This window comes from Sceloporus undulatus, chromosome 4 (genome assembly GCF_019175285.1).
Source record: "Sceloporus undulatus isolate JIND9_A2432 ecotype Alabama chromosome 4, SceUnd_v1.1, whole genome shotgun sequence".
Classification (NCBI taxonomy): Eukaryota; Metazoa; Chordata; class Lepidosauria; order Squamata; family Phrynosomatidae; genus Sceloporus; species Sceloporus undulatus.
The window spans coordinates 62,790,049-62,810,881 of record NC_056525.1 but is presented as its reverse complement, the minus strand read 5'-3'; the positions used below and the strand labels follow the sequence as shown (position 1 = coordinate 62,810,881).

The following is a 20,833-nucleotide window of genomic DNA, read 5'->3' as shown; positions in this document are numbered from 1 at the left end:
CTTTGCTCAGGATTCACACAGCCTCATATACTTGAGTGCAAATTTGGGACGGGGGGGGGGGAGTGGGATTTAAGTAAATATATTAGTATGCAATACTACTAAAACAACACACCACAATAAATTACAAGCTTTAGTAGTTCTTATTAATCATTCATTCCAAAACTCATGTATGAGTGGGGAACTGTACATGGTGTGAATAAATGAATTACAATAAATAAGAGCTCTTGAGAGCTCAACAAAAGAAGGCACTAGCTGCCTCTCTGCGCAATTCATTACTCTGCCTATGGGATTAGATTATTCAATCTCATGTGATGTAGGGACACGAGGGCAATGGCCCAAACTACTGCCTAAAAACAAGATCCCACGTAGATTATCTTAAAGTGGATTATCTTTTATCTTTAATACCTAAAGCTAATTTTTGCAGTAAAATAAGAGGTATTGTGGAGGAGCAATATAATGCAATTATCAACAATCTGGTGGAACAGTCAGTGGTAAAAAAAAATAAAGCTGTATTTCCGTGTAGGCCTAACTTGGCCCTAAAGTTCTATGGAGATTAATCCTTTCATTTGTTTCCTATCCAATGTTTTATGTGAATAATCAGTCCAGACGGCTGTTGGCCACAGACAATTTTCTAACTACCCTAGTAATTATTAAAACTATCCTAGTCTAGTCTGTGACTGTCAGGTCACAGAGAACGGGATTCCTTCGTCCAACCCCTCACATCCAGTTATTACTGGTGGGAGAGTAGCCACAATTTATTTTCTCATTTTCTTTTCCTTCTTTTTTCCTAATGAAAATCTGAGGCAGCCAATTGTACAATTCCCATGAAAGTGCCATTAAAAAAATCTAAAGAGTCATAAAAAAATTACTCCCCCCCCCATGTTAATCCATCCACTCTACATTTCTGCCACCAAGACTACTGTTAGACCATGGATCCTCTGGGACGCCTGGCAGAGGTGGGTACGGGGCACTGCACTCCAGTGGTTCCGGTCCTACCTCTCTGGGAGGTCCCAGAGGGTGCAGCTGGGAGACTAGGCTCCGATGAGCGGGCCCTTAAAACTGGTTCCCTCAAGGAGCCATTCTGTCTCCCAGGCTATTTAACATTTACATGAAACTGCTGGGAGAGATCATCCGGAGACATGGGGCGCGGGGTTATCAGTACGCGGATGACACCCAAATCATTTTCTCTATGCTCTGACGGATGCAGTGACTGGGGATGGGGTCCTCCTCTCGTGGCCTGCCTAGAGTCAGTAATGGGCTGGATGAGGGAAAACCGCACCAAGCTGAATCCAGAGAAAAACGAGGTACTAGTGATAGGTTCCCCTGGTCCAGGAATGGCGGTGGTTCCAACCTGTCATGAACGGGGTCACGCTCCCTGTGAAGGACTCCGGTGCGCAGTCTGGGGGTGCTTCTTGACTCATCGCTTCATCTGACTGCTCAGGTGAATGCGACGGTCAAGAGCACTGTTATCAGCTTCGGCTTATTCGCAGCTGCGCCCATACCTGGCCCGAGGGACCTAGAAACGTGGTTACATGCTCTGGTAACTCGAGACTGGATTTCTGCAATGTACTCTACATGGGGCAACCCTTATACCAACTCGGAAGCTGCAAATGGTGCAGAACATGGAAGCCCGGTTGGTCACTGGCGTATCCAGACCAACACAATACACCGGTATTGAAAGATCTCCATGGCTGCCATCCGCTTCCGGGCTCATATAAGGTGTTGGTGATTACCTATAAAGCCTAAATGGCTTAGGCCCGGATACCTAAAGGACCGCCTCTCCCCGACATTCCGCCTCGCACCCTCAGAACGTTCTGGGCACAATTACTGAAGGTGCCTGGGGCAGGTTATCCTCCACCACACGGAGGACATTTCCACTGCTGCCCCAGCCCTTTGGAATACGCTGCCCACTGAGCTCCGCTCGACTACCACCCTGGCCCAATTCAGGAAGGACCTGAAACCTTCCTGTTCCAACAGGCATTCCCCGACTAAAATCCTGTGGCCTCCCTCCTCTTCCGTGGCCAAGAGGTTGGGCTATGGGCTTTTAGCCTGTTATTTTTTGATTGTATGGTTTATTTTTAGTGTCGGTATTTTTACACTTTTTATGATATTGTTGTTTTAACTTAGTTGTAAGCCGCCCTGATCGCAGGAAGGAGCGGGATAAAAATAAAAACTTTATTTATTTATATTAGAAACCCTATTCACACCAGTTGACATTTATTTTTAGGGTACCTACCGAGTGACAGGCTCCTTCAAAAGGCAATACTGTTTAGGTCTGTTTAGAAAATGCATAGCCTGTTTAATGCAAAGAACAGAATTGCAGAAGCTTGCAGAGAGATTGCCATCAAAACTGAATTAATACATAGAAAGGTATTGGGCCAAAGGCTCAGGGCAAAGTAGCCCAGCATCCTGTTTCTGACTGGATAAGGAGATGATCTGTTAAACTGACAAAGGACAGCAACCCTTCCTTTTGTCCCTCATTATCTGGCATTCAGAAGAGTATTGACCCTGAATGTGAGGGTCCTATTACAAAAATGACCAGAGCTCAACAGCAAAGTGTTACAAGGAACATAGTTACATGCAATAGTATAGGGGAATATAACAAAGGCATATCAAGTTGCAAGTGAGAAGTAGCCTAACAGTACAAACCACAGTTTTATTTCATTGGTATATTGACTAACATTCCCACTTTTCAAAGTTTACCTTATGGACATGTAGAGACACTCAAGTTTTATGGCATTCTGTTATCAGCTAAAATTTCGTCCAATCCCAATCCCAAAAGTAACTGAAAGGCATGAATAATGGAATGGGGACGGGTTGCATAAAGCAATCCATAGCTCTGAATACTAGAGGATAGCAGGACTATACCAGGCATAAACGATGGAAATTAATTAATTTCTAAAGTACTTCCCAACTGATTACTTCCAAATACTATTCACTATGGATATATAGAATTTTAAAAATCCATCGAAGATATTGAACACATTGCAATAAGAGTGAATTCTTTAAGTTAAAAATATATTGATTATATAAAATACCATCTCTTTTTGCCTCAGTTATACTGGTTGACTTCAACATCAGAAGACAACAGTGAAAAGTGTAAAAAAGAGAAAACCCTTTTCTCCATTTTGCTACACCACTCATATAAAACTGTTTTCACAACAACTTGTGTTTTAAAAAATGTTTTAACTAGAAATCCCAAATGAGTGGAGCAAAAAATAATAATGTAATAAGCTATGATTTTGCTTACTGGAGTCCATGTGTTTCAGATTTCAGACATTTAACTTCTCCTGGCACAAAAATCAGATGACTGTTTCCCCCCCCTCCAATATATGTGACTTTAGGCCATGTATGTCTATTTTAGGTGGTTTATAGACTTATCTTGTGCAGACAGGGGTTACAGAAGCATCACACACTATAGTATTACTTATTAAAATTTTTTGTTTGCTTAAAGTACATAAAAATAGACATAAAGATGTAGAAGAATTTAAAATTAACTCATATGTCTTAATTAAATATTAAATTCATACAGTCCCCTACTCATTATTAACAAATAAAACCCACCACTCATAATGATTAATTTATATGTTTTTTTTAAAATTCCTTTTTCGTGATTTCTCCCTTTTTCCATTTCTTATAAATGTTCCATTAAAAACTTAGCTCAGTTGAAAGTTCCTTAGTCATCCATCCTGGTTTCTTGAGATACCTCCCATTTTTCTTTCTCAATGGAACTGTTTGAAATTGTGCCTTCAGTATCTCCCTTTTAAGAAACTCCCATCCATCCTGAACTCCCTTCTCTTTTAGTAGTTCTGACCACAGGATCATCCTCAGTACTTCTCTAAGTTTAGTGAAATCCGCTCTCCTAAAGTCTAAAATATGAATCTGACTTTGTCTGGCTTTTCCTTTCCACTGTATAACAAACTCCAGGAGAACATGGTCACTGCCACCTAATGATCCCACCACTTTCACCCCATTAACCAAGTCATCCTTGCTGGTTAGGATCAGATCTAAAATAGCTGACCCCTTTCTTGCCTCTTCCACCTTTTGGACAATGAAATTGTCTTTGAGGCAAGTGAGGAATTTGCTAGACCTTGAGGATTTTGCTGAGTTTGAATTCCAGCAAATATCAGGATAGTTGAAGTCATCCATCACTACTACATCTTTCCTTTCTGAGTGTGTAGTTATATGTTCTAGAAAGGCATCATCCAATTCCTCCATCTGATTGGGGGGTCTGTAGTAGATTCCCACAGTAACATCCTTGTTGTTTCCCTGCCCTTTAATTTTTATCCAGATGCTCTCCACCTGGCTGCCAGTATTGATGTTCTGGATCTCTTCACTGGTGTAAATATCTGTGACATATAGTCCTATTCCTCCTCCTTTCCTGTTTGGCCTATTTCTTTTAAAAAGGTTATACCCCTCTATTTCTACATTCCACTTATGAGACTCCTCCCACCAGGTTTCAGTGATGCCTATTATATCATATTTGCTTTGTTGTATTAGGAGTTCGGGTTCATCTTGCTTATTTCCCATGCTCTGTGCATTAGTGTAGTGACATCGCAGACCATGGGTCCCCTTTACTTGCTGCCTGTGCAAGTTTTCTTGCCTCTCACTGTTGGGTCCTTGCACTATTTGTCTTGTTTCCTCTATGTCAGTTTGACTATTTTCTCCAGCCCTTTCACCTTCCTTAATATTGTCTCCCTTTCCTACGAAACTCAGTTTAAAGCCCTCCTGATCAAATTCTTGAGACTGTTGGCAAAAACATTTCTTGCAACTGGCATGAGATGCAACCCATCCGTTGCAAGAAGTCCCTGCTCATGGAACTGCAGTCTATGATTGAAGAATCCAAATCGTTCTTGACGGCAACAACTGTGGAGCCAGTTGTTCACATCTGCTATTTTCCTCTCCCTTCCTGGACCATGACCTTCAAGTGAAAGAAGAAACGAGATGACAACTTGTGCATCCATTTCTTTCAGCTTCCTACTAAGAGCCTCGTAATCCCTTCTGATGTTCTGAAGGCTGTGTCTTGCAGTATCATTGGTTCCCACATGGACCAAAAAGGAAGGGGTATTGGTCAGTAGGCTTAACAAGTCTTGTCAGCCTCTCTGTCACATCATGGATCTTTGCCCCAGGGAGACAGCACATCTCCCAAGACATCTTGTCAGGCCCACAAACCACTGGTTCAGTACCTCTCAGCAAGGAGTCCCCCACTACGACCACATGCCTGCTCCAAGGCTTAGCAGTGGTTGTTCCCTCTGGTGGAACTCTCAGGCTCCCCTGCTCTGTCCCTGAAGTCTGTCCATGCTGCTCTTCCTCATCCTCCTTGATAAGGGAAAGAGCTTTGAATCAATTCTCTAGCTGCAAGCTCCCAGAACATTCCCTTGGCCTACTTTTCTGTGTGACATTCCTCCAGCTGTCTGCCTCCTGTGTATGTGAAGTGACCTCCGCTGCCCCAGCAACTTCCTCTGTGTGGTACTTGTCATTAGTTCCATTCTGTCCAGGAAATCCTCTTGCTCGGTAATATGCTGAAGTGTAGCTACTCTGGACTCCAGCTGCTGTATTTTCTCCTCCAAGAGTTCTACCAACTTGCACTTGGTGCCTGTGAAGTTCTCCACTTCTGTAGGCAAGAGGACAAATGTTGCATGTGACTGCAGCAGTTCCCTCAGTGTCCATACTGATGAGAAGTCTTTAGCAATGACTGAAACAAGACTGTGGGCTTCCTCCTCAAAAAATCCTCTGCTAAACAGCAACGTTAAGGCTCCTGATGACCTGGCCTTTTCACCAGTCTCTGATCTTAACTTGAATATGGTTTTCACTACATGTAAGGGTGTTGTTGTTGTTGTTGTTTTACTGTAGTCTACCTTGAGTCCCAGTCTTGGGGAGGGGTACATGGGGTAAAAATAAAATGATTGATTGATTGATTTTTTAAAAATCCTCCATGGTTTATACATAAAGGGAAGAAGCTGTATGTAATTTGCACAGAACTAGTTCCAGCAAGCCTAAGTTGTTCTCCAGATGGCATAAGACATTTTCCTGCCTAAGGTGAAGGACAAAATGGTACCCACTACCCTTTTAGTAGAGTAGCTCACTGGACTGAATCTTACTTCAAGCTTAATGGTAAGCAAACATTCTCCACCAGAGTTTAAAAGATTAGTTTAAAGCAGCCAAAACTGGTTGCCTAGAACATACACTTTGGAGGAAGATGGCCAGGGATGACCACTGCTGATTCTTCCATATAATTTAGCATCAGATGAGACTTTGCCCAATGGTAGGACTGGACCTGGCTATTCCATAGTGTAAATACATGTCTGCTGCACTATAGTGACTTTAGACATAACACAGGCAATGTGATAGCTTCAAGTTTTATTTATACAGGCCACTTTTAGAGATTAGAGGTACATCTAGGCTCCGTTGTTGGCACCTTATTTATTTATTATTTATTGCTATTGTTTATATTCCAGCATCTGTATCCAATTAATGCAAGGCAACTCACAATTAAAAAAATAAATAAATTGCATGATATGTATTTAATTTATTTAATGTATTTATGTTCCACCTTTTTGTTCTAAAAGTAATTGTTCAAGGTGACATATGGCATATGTAGCAGACTAGGGTTCACTTCCCCACCTGGCCATGGAAACCCATAGGTTGACCTTGGGCAAGTCACACAGTCTTCTCCCCAGACACACACACCCAATGATATGTTTGCCTTCAGGTCTCTGTAAGTCAGAAATGTTGTTGCACACAGCAACAACAAACAAAAGAATGATATGCAACTAATTCCAGGGGGTTGGACTGGATGGCCCTTGTGGTTTCTTCCAACTCTATGATTCTGTGATTAATAACAGAAAAACACACAGTTAGGTCATCCATCCCCTGAAGGACTCAGTTCGCAGCTTGGGAGTGCTTCTGGACTCGTCACTCCAACTGACATCTCAGGTGGATGCGACGGTCAGAAGCGCTTGTTATCAGCTTCGGTTGATAACGCCAGCTGCGACCCTACCTGGGCCGGGGGGACCTTGAAACTGTAGTACACGCTCTGGTAACCTCTCGATTGGATTTCTGTAATGCGCTCTACATGGGGCGACCCTTGTACCAAACCCGGAAGCTTCAATTAGTGCGGAATATGGCTGCGAGATTGGTCGCTGGATGTTCCAGGGCAGACCATTTAACACCTATCCTAAAAGATCTCCATTGGCTGCCTATTTGCTTCCGGGCCCAATACAAGGTGTTGGTAATTACCTATAAAGCCCTAAATGGTTTGGGCCCAGGGTACTTTGAGGACTGCCTCCCCCCATATAATCCGCCCCGCACACTCAGGTCAGCCGGGAAGAATCTGCTGAAAGTCCCAACTGTGCAATATGTAGTGACCTCGCAAAGGGCCTTTTCCATCTCAGCCCCAAAAATGTGGAACAACCTTCCCGACGAGCTCCGTTCCACCACCTCCCTGGATCTTTTCAGAAAGAACCTTAAGACCTTTTTCTTTCACCAAGCTTTCCCCCCATGAGATGTGATATTATGCCCTCTACCCCTATTGTGTAACGATTTTCGCAATGTTTTTGGATCAATTCAACTAAGCTGACTGTCTAATAGTTTTTAATATGATATTTTTACATTGTTTTTATTGATATGTATTTTTATGTTGAATTTTAATCTGTAAGCCACTTTGATCATCGCGGAAAAGTGGAATAAAAATAAAATCTATTATTATTATTAAATAAAGCAGGCCAGAAAATCAAGAGATTGGTAAAAAGATCTGTATCCAGCAAACTGAACATCTGTAAATAGGAGAGGGGAGAAATCTTAACCAGCTAGTAAAGGACCACTGGAGAAGGGGCAAAAAGGACATCCTTTTGGGGAATTTGCCCTTCTGGCTAGCCTGCAAGTAAGTTCCTAATGGGCCAATATGTGTCTTGTGCAATTTTTGGATATTTGCATTGAAGGTTTGTGCTGGTCTATGACCATAATAAAAATTCTGTCTACCTTGCATTGAAGGTGAAGAATGCTCATAGTGATGAGGCTGTGCTGAGATCATCATTTATTTATTTATTTAGAGTAGTTATGCCCCACTCTTCAGCCACAAAGGGTCTCAGGGCAGCTAATTTTTCGGCACCCAGTTGCTCAATTGTCTTCTCAGACAAACACACACAGGTAGATATAGACAAGTCCTTTTTAGAGTGACTCCACCAGTCATACCAGCAGGATAAATCTCATAGAATCCCTCAGCTTTCAAAGATGGATACTTTTGGGGTTGCCACATCATCCCAGTAAATTTGGGGTGCAATTCCACCCAACTTTCCTCTCCCATATATCTTTTCATGAGGCAAGTGGGGACACCTCTCTTGCTTTAAATCAGAAATTCACTTCAAGGAAGCTTCGAGGTGTGTGATTCTGCTTTAAAATAAGGTACACATTCCCTAGCCTACAAACTTTGTTGTCAAACAAAAATGCAATTGTTTGTTTTTGCTGCCATTACACTACCAAAATTCAGCAGTATGGCAACATTCAGCAAAGGATCTTAACAGTTGCCCATCCCTACTATAGATTATTGCCCATTTCCTTTCTATGCCTCAGGCCTATATCAGCATTGCAATAAATGTTGGAAGGTGTCCTGGACTGCAGCCAGCACACCACACTATGCCGATAAGAATGGCTAAGCACAGCAAGTGGAAGCAGTCCACAGACCTTGCAAGGAGTAAGCGTGAGAGCAGTCTGAAAGCCAAGCCGAAGTTAGGATACTGGGAGTCAGAGTAGTCAAAGCAGTCCAAGGTCAAAGCAGCCAGAAGATAACAAGGGTCCAGTCCGAGGTCAAAGCAACAAGGAGTCAAGATACAAGGACCCAGCAGCAATCACACCAAGAGATCATGTACAGTAATAAACTCTGGCACTGAGTGGAGGCCTCTCTACAGTTTAAGTAAGGGAAACTCTCCCCCATGCCACCTGAGGCTGGTTGGCTAATTGCCTCTCTGCATTCCTGCTGGATCTGTGCCTGCAAGCACTCTCAGCCCTTCTCTCTTTGTAAGTAGGCACATCCAGGCAAGCTTCCTCCCCAGAGTCACCACTAGGCTGAGGCATCTCACTAGCACTAGGACCTGGTTGGGCCTCCTCCTCTGGGGCTGGGAGAGCACAGCTGGGACCTGGCAGAGCAGGATTATCACCTGGTGTAGCCTCAATTAGCTCTTGCTCTGGAGGAGGCTCATCCTCCTCCTCATCTTCTGAGAGCTGATATTGGCTGGCCGTGACAGAAGAGTACAGCTGGGAGAGGTGACTTCTCCTTGTTCTTTCTTGCTTAGGTCTTGGTTATGCATACCATATAGTTAAATAAGGATGAGCACTAAAAGATCAAAGGGTAACCCTAATCAGTACATAGGGGAATTAGGGTGTTGATGGATGTTTGGGTGGGGGCATGGTCTGGCACTACTCACTTGTGCTCTATTTGTATCTACTTTGGCCTCATTCAGAATGCAGTTCCTGATGTATCTCCAGTTACAGAACATGGCCTTCAGAGGTAAAAAGGTTGTCTGCTTCTAAATTAGTCTCTATGGCAACTTATCACCTTAATTTACCTAACTAAAGAATGTGCCCAGCCAGATGAAGTGCTTAAGCAAAACCTGCCAGGCAGGTTTTAGGACCACCCTTTCTATCAGAATAAAGAGCTATCAAGTTGGAATGGATCCGAGGAGATCATCCATCTCAACCTACAATCCCATAACAATATTCTTATTCATCTTCTTAATACCATGTTTTATCCCTCTGAAGAAAAATGTGTTGACATGGATGAAAAGCAGAATAAAGAGGGGCCATCATTCAGTCAAAAAGCTTTCCTTGCTTTTATAATGTACCAGATGCCAGTCTCAAGTGCCAGGGCAGGGAAGGAGACCTTCTGTGAACCTCCCAAACATATGTGAGCTACATAGGACACTGGTTTAATTTTGCCATAGGCTTACACCAAGTCAGTTTTGGGAAGAACAGAAATCCATTTCAATCAGTCAGTGCTGTGAGGGTAAATGTGAGAATCATAGATGAATATCCCACCATGTATCCACTATGGGAAGCTAAAATGGTAGCTTCTAGAGCCAGACAGCAGGGGCTGATCAGAGCATTGCTGCTACTTACAACTGTCACTAGGCAAGACCACAAGGACTCTCCAAACTTGAAGTCAGTCCTGAAAAGCAGGATAAAAATACCTGCAAATATTTTATATGGGTAAAAGGAGATGGCTGCCATGCATATTTAAGTTTCATGGAGATTTTCATATGATGGCTAGGCATCATATTCTAGTAAAGAAAGTACTTGTAGAGAGGCAGATAATAAATAACAACAGCAACAGAACTTCAGTCTGGGAGATCAAGATTCAAGTGATGGGTTTTCTGTGGATTTGCTTATTATTGTTAACTGCCATCGAGTCAGCCCCAGCTTATGGTGATTGTATGAATGAGACATCCCCAAGACCTCCCCACTGCACTGCTTGGGTCCTGTAATTTCAGGCTTATGACCACCTCGATTGAGTTTATCCATCTGGCATGTGCTACACCTGTGTATTTGTATAACACCCATCTATCTGTTCACCTATTTATTCAACAGCTTGTGGAAAAATCCCAAGTCTTGCATTAGTGATGCTAATACAGTCATGTCTATTATACAAAATATACTCATAATAAGAGAATTTATAAAGAACAGAAACCTACATCCCTTACATGTGTGCATGTTAGAACAGAAGCTGTTAGTCTTGGTATTTGAAACAGCTGCCAGTATCTGCTATGCCTACAGAAATGCCCATATTTGCACTTTGACATCTATGAGTAAGCAGGTGAAGAAGGCAAGATTTTTAAAAGGAGATAAACGTATTTGCTTAATATTTCCAACACATATACATACAAGTTAAATGTAAATGTCTTATTTAGGGCAGAGTACAATAACATCCAAAAACCACAAAACAGTGATACTTTTATTGGATCAACCAAAAGGCACAAAATACATGTTGCAAGCTTTGGAAGCCCCACTGGCTTCTTAATCAGGCAAAGGTATTAAAAATCATACAGGAAGAAAAGAAACAGACCATGTTACTCACAGGCTTGCATTTTGTCAAGATGTTGTAGGTGTTGTTCTGAGTTAGGGTGGTATGGAGGGATATCTATGTAGGTAGACCACTCCTCCTTCTCTCCATGTGGCACTGAGAGACAAAGCTTTTTAAAATCCAGAAAATAAAAGTTAAATTTCATTAGCAACACAAAATGTGTCCATCCTTTGCAAGGCTACAAACTCCTTTACTAGGCAGAGAACAGAACATTGAAGGAGTTTGTAGCCACACAAAAGACGTGTATTTAATAGATATAGGTTGATATTCACTATCATAATTAGAGATGCAAAACCCAGAGTTACGCATCTTTGTAACTGCCACTCAAACCTGGGCAGCAGCTATTCCAAGACAAAGAAGTCTGTTTTGCTGGCGTGTAGAGCATGAGTGGATGATGTTTCTACCCCACTCCTGCCAGCGAGCGAGGCTGTGACAACCCAGGCCGTAGCCCTGTTGCAATTCCTCATTGTAGCCTGATCACCAGCAGAACAGACTTCCTTCTGTTGGTGTGGCCACTGCCCTGTACCATAGGTTTTGGGGGATCAGACCAGGAGATGCTAAGTTATGAGTGTCATGCTTAACTTTGGCAATAGTTTAATTTTTTAGGATTTTTCCTATTTGGCAAATTTTCACCACTAGGTGGTAAAGCAAAGAAGACCATGATAATTCATGGGCTATGCACAGGATGATAGTGTCATCTGGACACCCATAAAATGCTGGTCAGTTCCTCATGCTGATTGTACACAAATCTGCATTTGGAAGCACCCACAAACTCTTTTTTTCCAGCACCTTTCTGCGGATGTCCCAACCAAGCCCCACTTGCTCCCAGAGAGAGAAAGCTCCATGCAGTGGAACTCTGGGCACTCTCCTGCCTGTTTCATCTTCAGACAGTGATTCTGGCTGTGCCCTTGAAGATTATCTGGGACCAACCTCAGAGATTGCCCTAGCAGAGGTGGGTAGCAAGCCCCTTCCTTTTACACCTCCATTTATTTTTGCTATAATTGTTGAAAGACTAATGAAGCAGGTGGTGCTCCTTGAAGGACTGTGGGGTCTATATTTTACAGGAGTTGGTCTTTTTCTTTGTTATCACTTGACTATTGTCCATGTTTTGATACCTTTAGATCTAGTAACCAAAACAGCCCAGTTTTTTGGCATTGCACACTGCGCAGATACTGCAGTGAGATGCCTCTGCTTTTTCCAGTCATTCAATTTCTGATTCTAGGAAAGAGAAGAGTTGGAAGAGATGACAGTCAAAATCAGTAAAGCAAACTGAATTCATGGATGCATCACTGCTTGACCAAATGTTTGTTGATCAGAGCGGAGCAAACTTCTGAGAAACAGAGTTAAAGTTTATATGCCATAAACGAGAGGTGGGCAACTGGAGCCCCTCCAGATCTTGTCAAACTGTCACTCCCATCAGCCCTTGCAACTTAGCTGTTTGTGGGGGACAATGGGAATTGCAGTCCAGCAACATCTGGTACATGTTGGCCACCCCTGCTAATGCAGCTGAATGCTGAACCAACTCCCTTTTTCTTGCTTTACTAGTCAGTTTTCATTCGCTCCTGAGCAGGAAAACCCATCCTGCAGGACTTTTTCTCTTCCTATGGGAAATACTTAAGAACTTCAGCTGGGTCTGTTAAGGTAGGGAAGATTATAGGGAAGGTCATAATGTGAGCACTCTTTGTCCTCCCAAACTCAGGGAAATTTTCACAGCTCCAGCTCTGCTTCTGTCTCATTTTCTTTTGCAGGTGTCATCAGACTTTGGCAATCACTCATCAGATGCAATCCCCACTATCATTCAGAACCAGCTTCGCATCAAAACTCTCCTCCAGCAGCTGCCCCCACAAGATTGTGATGTAAGAATTTTAAACCTCCCACCCACACTGTACTAAGCTGTCTTGCCTTGTGCAACCCTTGGTTGAAAAAGCCTGATAAAACTTAACTTTTCAGAGCCATATAGATTTAGATACTTCCTTTTATGCACTAATAAAGCTGTGAGCACTGTCTGTGTCTTTGCAACAATGTGGCCACATGTGTGCCACTAATTGTAATCGTTCAGAGACCTCTAATCAGAGTCTAGGTTTTCAATTCCATAGTTATTCTTCATTCAGAGCTTTTGTGAAGTATGGTACAGATACATTATACAGCAGGGGTAGGCAACCTACGACCCGCGGGCCAGATCCAGCCCGGCGAGGCCTTGGAACCGGCCCCAGCCCGGTCCTGCCGCCGATTGCTGCCGGGGCCTTTGGGGAACAATTGTCTATAGAAGCCTCAGAAACATGCATTTATATTAAACATTTTTTAAAATCAGCAATTTTTTTTGCATGTCCTCCATTTTTAAAAAACTATCCTCCATTTGAAAATTTTGTCCTACATTTGTCCCGGTTTATTTATATATTTAAATTTTTTAAAATTATTTAATTATTTATTTTTTGGCTTCGCCCCCCCCAGTTTCTGAGGGACAGCAACCTGGCCCCCGGCTCAAAATGTTGCCTACCCCTGTTATACAGTACCAGTGAGAAATGGATTCCTCTATCTCCATATCCTTCCACCAGAGGGGGAATGGCAAAATGGGATGTCTATTTGAGAAAGAACAGGAAGCAAAGTAAAAACATATAATTGGTCCCTTCCATCCCACCATTTAACTTTCAGGGACATAGAGACTCTGTGTTTCTGTTTCCACCTCCTAATCTCTGAGGGAATATAAAGAATCTGTCCAACATAGGCTGTAGGCTGTTTGTCACCTGATAGGGTCATGGACCTGGTGACTTACACAAGGGCCACTAAGGTCACACTAACTATAAATATTGCCTTGAAAGAGTTTCAAGATACTACCAGTCAGGAAGCTAGACAAGAACTTTATTGTCTCTTCCCCAGTAAGAACAGAACAATGACATCTAGGTACAGTGCCTCCTAGTGGCTAAACTATATGATGTCACTATTCACTCAGCATACAGCCTCTGTAGGGTATTGTAGCATTTTCTTCATGCTTTCTGTGCAAGAGAATGGCTTGATTAATAATGCTGATGCAATGCTCAAGCCTTTGAAAATACACCAAAGCATTCCAAAGCATCGAAAAAGTGGAGCTTGAATGGAAACATGTACACTCTTAACTGTGAATCTGATTGAATGCAACAGAGCTTTCTTCTGAGTAAACATGTAGAGGATTTCACTGTTAAGGAAAGAAGAGGAATATTCATTTAACAATAGCAGCAGCAACAACATTATTTCCTGTTATCATTAATATGGCATGGGGTATTTGGATAATTAGTATCTTTTTACTCTCCAGTTCTTATTTATTTTTGATTATTTTAAAACTGTTTTTCTGAACCATGTCCACTCAATGGTAGCAAAATAAAAAAATAAAATCACAATTATAGTACAGCTTCAACCATTGTTTAAAAGTTCTCTAACCACAAAAGATTTGGCCTCTAGTCTATGTCAGTGAGTATATTTATCTGAATGTTGTTTGAGATTTTCATACCATCTGCTGCTTTTATTCAAGGAGCGATATTGTTCATCCATTGGGGAAGAAGAGAGGGAGCAGCTACGGACATTTGCTGCACGGCGACGGCAGGAATCACTGGGGCAAGGTGTCCGATGCCTGGTACCCCCCACAACTAATGAGTACTCATGCAAAAAAGTGAGCTTTCCTAATCTTGGTATTGGTCATTTGTTGCTGATGTGTGTCTTCAAGCCATTTCTGATGTATAGCAACCTTGTTTGTTGTTGTGTGTCTCCAGGTCCTTTCCAACTTATGGTGACCCTAAAGCGAACCTATGATGGGGTTTTCTTGGCAAGTTTCATTAGAAGGGGTTTGCCATTGTCACCCTCTGAGGCTGTGTGAGTTGCCCAAGATCACACAGTGGGTTTACATGGCCGAACATGTTAACTCTAAGGTGAACCTATCATGAGGTTTTCTTGGCAAGATTTGTTTAGAAGAGGTTTGCCATTGCCTTCCCCTGAGGCTGAGAGCTTGTGACTTGCTGATGGTCTGTCAGTGGGTTTCATGGCTAAGCAAGGAATTGAACCTCTGGTCTCCAGAGTCATAGTCCAACACTCAAATTACTATGTCATGCTGGCTCTCACTAGTGATGGTCATGAGTATTTCATAGTTGCTTCAGTAAGATAATCAGGTGCTAAATTCTGGCATGGCTTGGCTGGACATCCCACTTTTCTCCCAGGATGTTACCTTTTGACAGCATGAGTTAAAAGAACACAATTTCTTTCCTCAGACCAACACACAACAACAGACCAACACACAGATTAACATGTAAATCACTTCCTCCCAACCAAGAGTCACACAAGAGAGAGAGAGAGTGTGTGTGTGTGTGTATACACACACACACACACACACACACACACACACCCTCTACACTGTTCCACATCCACGCCACCACCCTCTCAAGATGTCAGCCACAAATGCAGGTGAAATGTCAGGAATAAACACTTCCAGAACACAGCCACATAGCCTGGAAAACCCACAGAAAACTATCGACACCAGCCATGAAAGCCTTCAACTTCATAAAAGAACATTATGTAAGTCGTTTAATTTTCAGTTCAAAAGGTTTCTGGCCTTTATATCTAGGGAGAACTATTTTGAATGAATGAGAATCATTCTGTCATCTGAGAAATCAGAAATAATATTTTTAGTAGTTGGAAGAAGACTAGTTGCTATGAGTAGCAAAACTCACAAAAAAGAATAAGTTATGACAAACAGGAAGCCTTGTGGTCCTATTGCAGTAAGAGAAAGGTTTTGAATTTATAGAGTTTGTGTAATTTTGTAGATTGTGTAATCTGAAAATATTGTTAACAGAATCATTCTATTTTATGTAGAATTTTAAGCTATTACAGCTGTTCTAATATTTCTCTGTAGAAAGAACAGATAACCATGCACCTTAGATAATGAGATCCTGTCTGCTTGATTTTCAGTGTGGTAAGATGATATTTAGAGGTCAACAAGTTGTATTTACGCCTAAACTGGGAGACCAGTTCTGCTGGCATCCTTCCTGTTTTGTCTGCCACACCTGCCACGAACCCTTGGTAGATCTAATCTACTTCCATCACCATGAAAAGATTTACTGTGGTCGGCATCATGCAGAATTCTTCCGTCCACGCTGTGCTTCTTGTGATCAGGTGATTAAATACATCTAAAAGATCTTGGGCCTGTTCCCACTATGATTCCCACTATGATTTAAAGTGATTTGCTGATTGGATTATATGTGCCTTGTTCACACTTGAAACAGTTTCAGAACTGACTCAGTTTGAAGCGCTGCAAAAAGGGGGATACAGAATAAAAGAAGGTAAAAAACACAGTTTAAAAATAGTATTTAAATAATCCTTTCAAATTCCAATATAGCAAGACAAGACTGGTACTAGTCTACTGTGGAGGTCATTGCCTGACAAATTTTGACTGCAGCTGTACAAAATCTGGCAACATTATATGGTGTATCAGGACTGATATCTGACAGCAACTGGTGTGTCCTTGGTATTTATGCAGTAAAAGTGAAATAAGGCTGAGGCAAATGTCTCTGTGGGTTTAAATACACCATCCTTGTCTGCTGAGAGGTGGCAGCAGGTGGAGAGGAAAGAAGTCATGTTTTTGTATATGTGTACCTTTTCATTTTTACATATTTGGCCTGAGCCTGGCTGCACAGCTAGCACCAAATGTGGTTGCTGGAACCAAGAAAAGTTTCTGTCTCATGCTACAGTCTCACCAATGCAATAAAAAATTGTATAAACTGTACCATTGGATTAAGAGCCAGGTGGGATCTTTCACTGCAGCACAGCATGCTTCCACCTTAATAATCTGAAAAGTGGCAATATGGACTTCAATACTCTCTCTTCTCTCTCTCTCTTTTCAGCTGATCTTTACCACAGAGTGCATGGAAGCAGAAGGCATGCGTTGGCATGAAGAACACTTCTGCTGCCTAGAGTGTGACTTACCCCTTGGGGCACGGCGATATGTTATGAAGGGTGGTCAGCCCTGCTGCTGTGCTTGCTTTGAGAGTCTATATGCAGACATCTGTCAAGCCTGTGGAGAGATCATTGGTAGGTCCTGGACTTCCAGTAACATAAGGATCTGCTTGTACCGACAGAGAACAGAACATGAAAGAAAGAAATAGGTGACCTGACAAGAACTATCAACAGAAAATCCAAGCGAGTCAGGAAATGTATAAATGAAGCTAGTATGTATAAATATTTCAAATGAATAAATAAAAAAGATAAATTATCGACAAATACATGTAAATGTAACCAGCCACATGGTCATTAATGTATGAACTGTTCTCATGCTACTTGTGGCTTGTAATAAATGCCATACATTCATTAATTATTGATTTTGTGGTTGGTCATATTTATATATATTTGTTGATAATTTAGCTTTCTCATTTATTCATCTAAAATATTTATAATTATTCATTTCACATACTAATTTCCTGAGTCTGTGGGTTGTTTGGTTGCACTGAGACAGGATATGAATCTGTTTGCATCAGTATTGTCTATGTACACCAGCAGGGCTCTTCCCACCTAGGGATGGAAAGCAAATTCATATTGATTTTTAAAACAAATGCATCCAATTAATGGTACACAGGATTATGCAGGATTCTCCTCCTTTCTCTAGAATTATATGGAAATAAACATATGCAAATAAAAATGCCTGAAAAAATGTGCAGAAACATCATTTAGTCAATTAAAAATATGTACATAAATAAAAATGCCTCATAGAATCATAGAATAATAGAGTTGGAAGAGACCGCAAGGGCCATCCAGCCCAACCTCCTGCCATGCAGGAAATCCAAATCAAAGCATCCCTGACAGATGGCCATCCAGCCTCTGCTTAAAGACCTCCAAGGAGGGAGATTCCACTACACTCCTAGGGAGTTTGTTCCACTGTTGGACAGCCCTTACTGTCAGGAAGTTCCTCCTAATGTTGAGGTGGAATCTCTTTTCCTGTAGCTTGCATCCAATGTTCTAGGTCTGAGTATGTGGAGAAGCAGAAAACAAGCTTGCTCCTCCCTCAATATGACATCCCTTCAAATATTTAAACAGGGCTATCATATCACCTCTTAACTTTCTCTTCTCCAGGCTAAACATCCCCTGCTCCCTAAGTTGTCTTTCACAGGGCATGGTTTCCAGACCCTTCACCATTTTAGTCACTCTCCTTTGGACATGCTCCAGTTTCTGCACATCCTTTTTAAATTGTGGTGCCCAGAACTGGACACAATATTCCAGGTGGGGCCTGACCAAAGGAGAATACAGTGGCACTATTACTTCCCTTGATCTAGACACTATACTTTTATTGACTTGGGGGTCTGTAGTAGATTCCCACAATAATATCCCTGTTGTTTCCCTCCCCTTTAATTTTTATCCAGATGCTCTCCACCTGGCTTCCAGGATCAATGTCCAGGATCTCTTCACTGGTGTAAATGTCCCTGACATATAAGGCTATTCCTCCTCCTTTCCTGTTTTGCCTCTTTCTCTTGAAAAGGTTATACCCTTCTATTCCTATATTCCAGTCATGAGACTTATCCCACCAGGTTTCAGCGATGCCTATTATATCATATTGGCTTTGTTGTACTAGAAGTTCATCTTGCTTATTTCCCATACTCTGTGCGTTAGTGTAGTGCAACCATTTTTTCCTCCCACTGTTGGGTCCTTGCACTGTTTGTCTTGTTTCCTCTACATATCAGTTTGACTATTTTCTCCAGCCCTTTTGCCTTCCAGAATACTGTCTCCCTCCCCCATATAACTCACTTTAAAACCCTCCTGATCAAATTTTTGAGACTATTAGCAAAAATGTTTTTGCCAACAGGTGTGAGATGCAACCCATCCCTTACCAGAAGTCCTTCCTCATGGAACCTCAGTCCATGATCCAAGAATCCAAACCGTTCTTGGTGGCACCATCTACGAAGCTAGTTGTTCACATCCACTATTTTCTTCTCCCTTCCTGGACCATGCCCTTCGACTGGGAGAAGAGATGAGATGACAACCTGTGCATCCATCTCTTTCAACTTCCTACCCAAAGCCTCATAATCCCTTATGATATTCTCAAGGCTGTGCCTTGCAGTAATATTGGTTCCCACATGAACCAAAAGAAAGGAGTAATAGTCAGAAGGCTTAACAAGTCTTGTCAGCCTCTCTGTCACATTATGGATCTTTGCCCCAGGGAGACAGCACACCTCCCAAGACATCTTGTCAGGCCCACAAACCACTGGTTCAGTACCTCTCAGCAAGGAGTCCCCCACCACGACCACACACCTCCTCCGAGGCTTTGTAGCAGCTGCTCCCTTTGGTGTTACTCCCAGGATCTCCCAGTCTGTCCATGCTGCTCTTCCTCATCATATCTGATAATAGACAGAGATTCAAATTGATTCTGTAGCTGAAAACTCCCAGAACGTTCCCTGGTTTCCCTACTTCTGTGTGTGACTTTCCTCCAACCATCTACTTCTGTTGTATGTGAAGTGACCTCCTCCTCCCCAGCAACTTCCTCTGTGTATTTCCCATCCAAGTCCCTTTGGTCCATTCTGTTTAGGAAAACCTCTTGTTGTCTAAGATGCTGAAGTGTAGATACTTGGGCCTCCAGCTGCCAGACTTTCTCTTCTAAGAGGGCTACCAACTTGCACTTGGTGCAGATGAAGTTCCCCTCATCTCTGGGCAAGAATACAAACATCCCACAAGTGTTGCAGGTGACTGCAGCTGGTCCCTCAGTGTCCATACTGAAAAGTCTTAAGGAGACACTGAACAAGATTATGGGCTTCCTTTCTAAACACCAGTGTAAAGAATCCCTGCTGGCTTGGACTTTGTCCCCAAGCTCTGTTAAAGAGTTCAAACAACTGGGACTATAGTTTTGTAGAGAGCTCCTGGCTACTAGCTCCTTCCAGAGGCAAGTCTCTGACTCACTTCCTCTGAGCAAAAGTTCCCACAAGCCCCTTAAGGAAAAAAGGGGAAAGAAAATGTGGAAAATTAAAGGAGAACCCCTCCAATAATGTTCCCAGGTCAGCTTCTCCTCTCTTCTCCAAAACCTCCTTGACTATATAAGAAAAATTAAAAATTTGGCGCACGCCTTTCCTAGCCTTCTGTAGAATTAGGCTTCTGGCTCCTCCCACAGCAGTAGCTCAAAGTTTAAAAGTTTAGATCTCACCCAAGCACAAGGACAAAGAAGACCAGCCTTTCCTCCTTGGAGAAAAGTACAAACTGGAATATGCAAAAAATTCCAAGAAGAAAATAAAGTCTTGCAACCTGATATGAAACAATGGGTGTGTCTGCACTGCACTGTTATACCAGTGTGATACCACTTTAATTGCCATAGCTCCACCCTATGGAATCCTGGGATTTGTAGTTTGGGGGGATACATGGGATTTCCTGCTATAGAGGTCTCAAGTTCATACTTTCCTGAACTCTAGTACTGGAACTCTTGCACAGAGTTCTGAGGTCCTCTTCAAACTACAAATTCCAGAAATCTCTAGGATGGATCCACAGCAGTTAAATTGGTATCACACTGCTATAACTATAGAAACCACCAAGAGTGTGGAGTGAATAAAGGTGGGATTTAATACCAAGACTGAGATTTTCACATCATTACTTTCCCAGCCTTGCGATATGAAGATCCAATCAAAAGGTCTTTTGAGTCAAAAAATGTGCTCTAAGACTGAGTTAAGTCCTTGGACCTTACCACACAGGGCACAGAAGTAGGGTCAGTTCGCATTGGTCGATGTGTATTCACATTATATCGCATCATGCATTCACACCCGCGCTCTC

The 20,833-nt window shown here is 42.2% G+C and overlaps 1 protein-coding gene across 5 annotated transcripts in view; it reads left to right on the top strand.

The window, feature by feature from the left end:
* The window catches only part of PRICKLE4 (prickle planar cell polarity protein 4), a 52,142-nt gene that overhangs the window by 26,289 nt on the left and 5,020 nt on the right, over positions 1 to 20,833 (top strand). For 2 of the 5 annotated variants that reach the window (XM_042462134.1, XM_042462133.1), the window contains exons 2-7: positions 1,070 to 1,076; positions 11,858 to 12,026; positions 12,823 to 12,930; positions 14,580 to 14,717; positions 16,007 to 16,210; positions 16,939 to 17,125. In XM_042462134.1, coding sequence (XP_042318068.1) covers positions 1,070 to 1,076; positions 11,858 to 12,026; positions 12,823 to 12,930; positions 14,580 to 14,717; positions 16,007 to 16,210; positions 16,939 to 17,125 — 813 coding nt within the window. Of the gene's footprint in view, positions 1 to 1,069; positions 1,077 to 7,680; positions 7,883 to 11,857; positions 12,027 to 12,822; positions 12,931 to 14,579; positions 14,718 to 16,006; positions 16,211 to 16,938; positions 17,126 to 20,833 lie in introns of those variants that run through there. The other 3 variants (XM_042462135.1, XM_042462137.1, XM_042462136.1) reach the window with 2 other exon arrangements.